The 372-nt window shown below is 59.9% G+C and overlaps 1 protein-coding gene across 1 annotated transcript in view; it reads left to right on the plus strand.

Moving 5' to 3' along the window:
* SETDB1 (SET domain, bifurcated 1) overlaps nucleotides 1-169 on the plus strand; it is a gene marked incomplete at both ends in the record, with an annotated part of 3,858 nt that extends 3,689 nt beyond the window's left edge. Inside the window, one exon of the mRNA XM_010138142.1 lies at nucleotides 1-169. This exon is cut by the window's left edge and continues 17 nt beyond it. Coding sequence (XP_010136444.1) covers nucleotides 1-169 — 169 coding nt within the window.
* Nucleotides 170-372: the final 203 nt, after the last annotated feature.

The following is a 372-nucleotide window of genomic DNA, read 5'->3' on the forward strand; positions in this document are numbered from 1 at the left end:
CGAGGACGTGTCCTGTCGCGATTTCGTCGAGGAGTACATCACGGCCTACCCCAACCGGCCCATGGTGCTGCTGAAGACCGGGCAGCTCATCAAAACGGAGTGGGAGGGGACCTGGTGGAAGTCCAGGGTGGAAGAAGTGGACGGCAGCCTGGTCAAGATCCTGTTCCTGGTAGGAGCATTTCCCTTCGCCCCTCAGAGGGGGCAGGCGGGCTGGAGTCGGGGGTCTGGCTTTGGGCTGGCCGCGTCCGGTTCCGTGGCTCTGGAGCAGAGTGTTGCTGTGAAGGTGACTCTCCTCTGCCTGACAAAAGCTTTTAGAGCGTTTTGTGTGTGCAGTTGGGAAGCGGTGGGTGAATAAGAAACAAACCCCCACCT

Source organism: Buceros rhinoceros, unplaced genomic scaffold, assembly GCF_000710305.1.
Source record: "Buceros rhinoceros silvestris isolate BGI_N320 unplaced genomic scaffold, ASM71030v1 scaffold23306, whole genome shotgun sequence".
NCBI lineage: Eukaryota > Metazoa > Chordata > Aves > Bucerotiformes > Bucerotidae > Buceros > Buceros rhinoceros.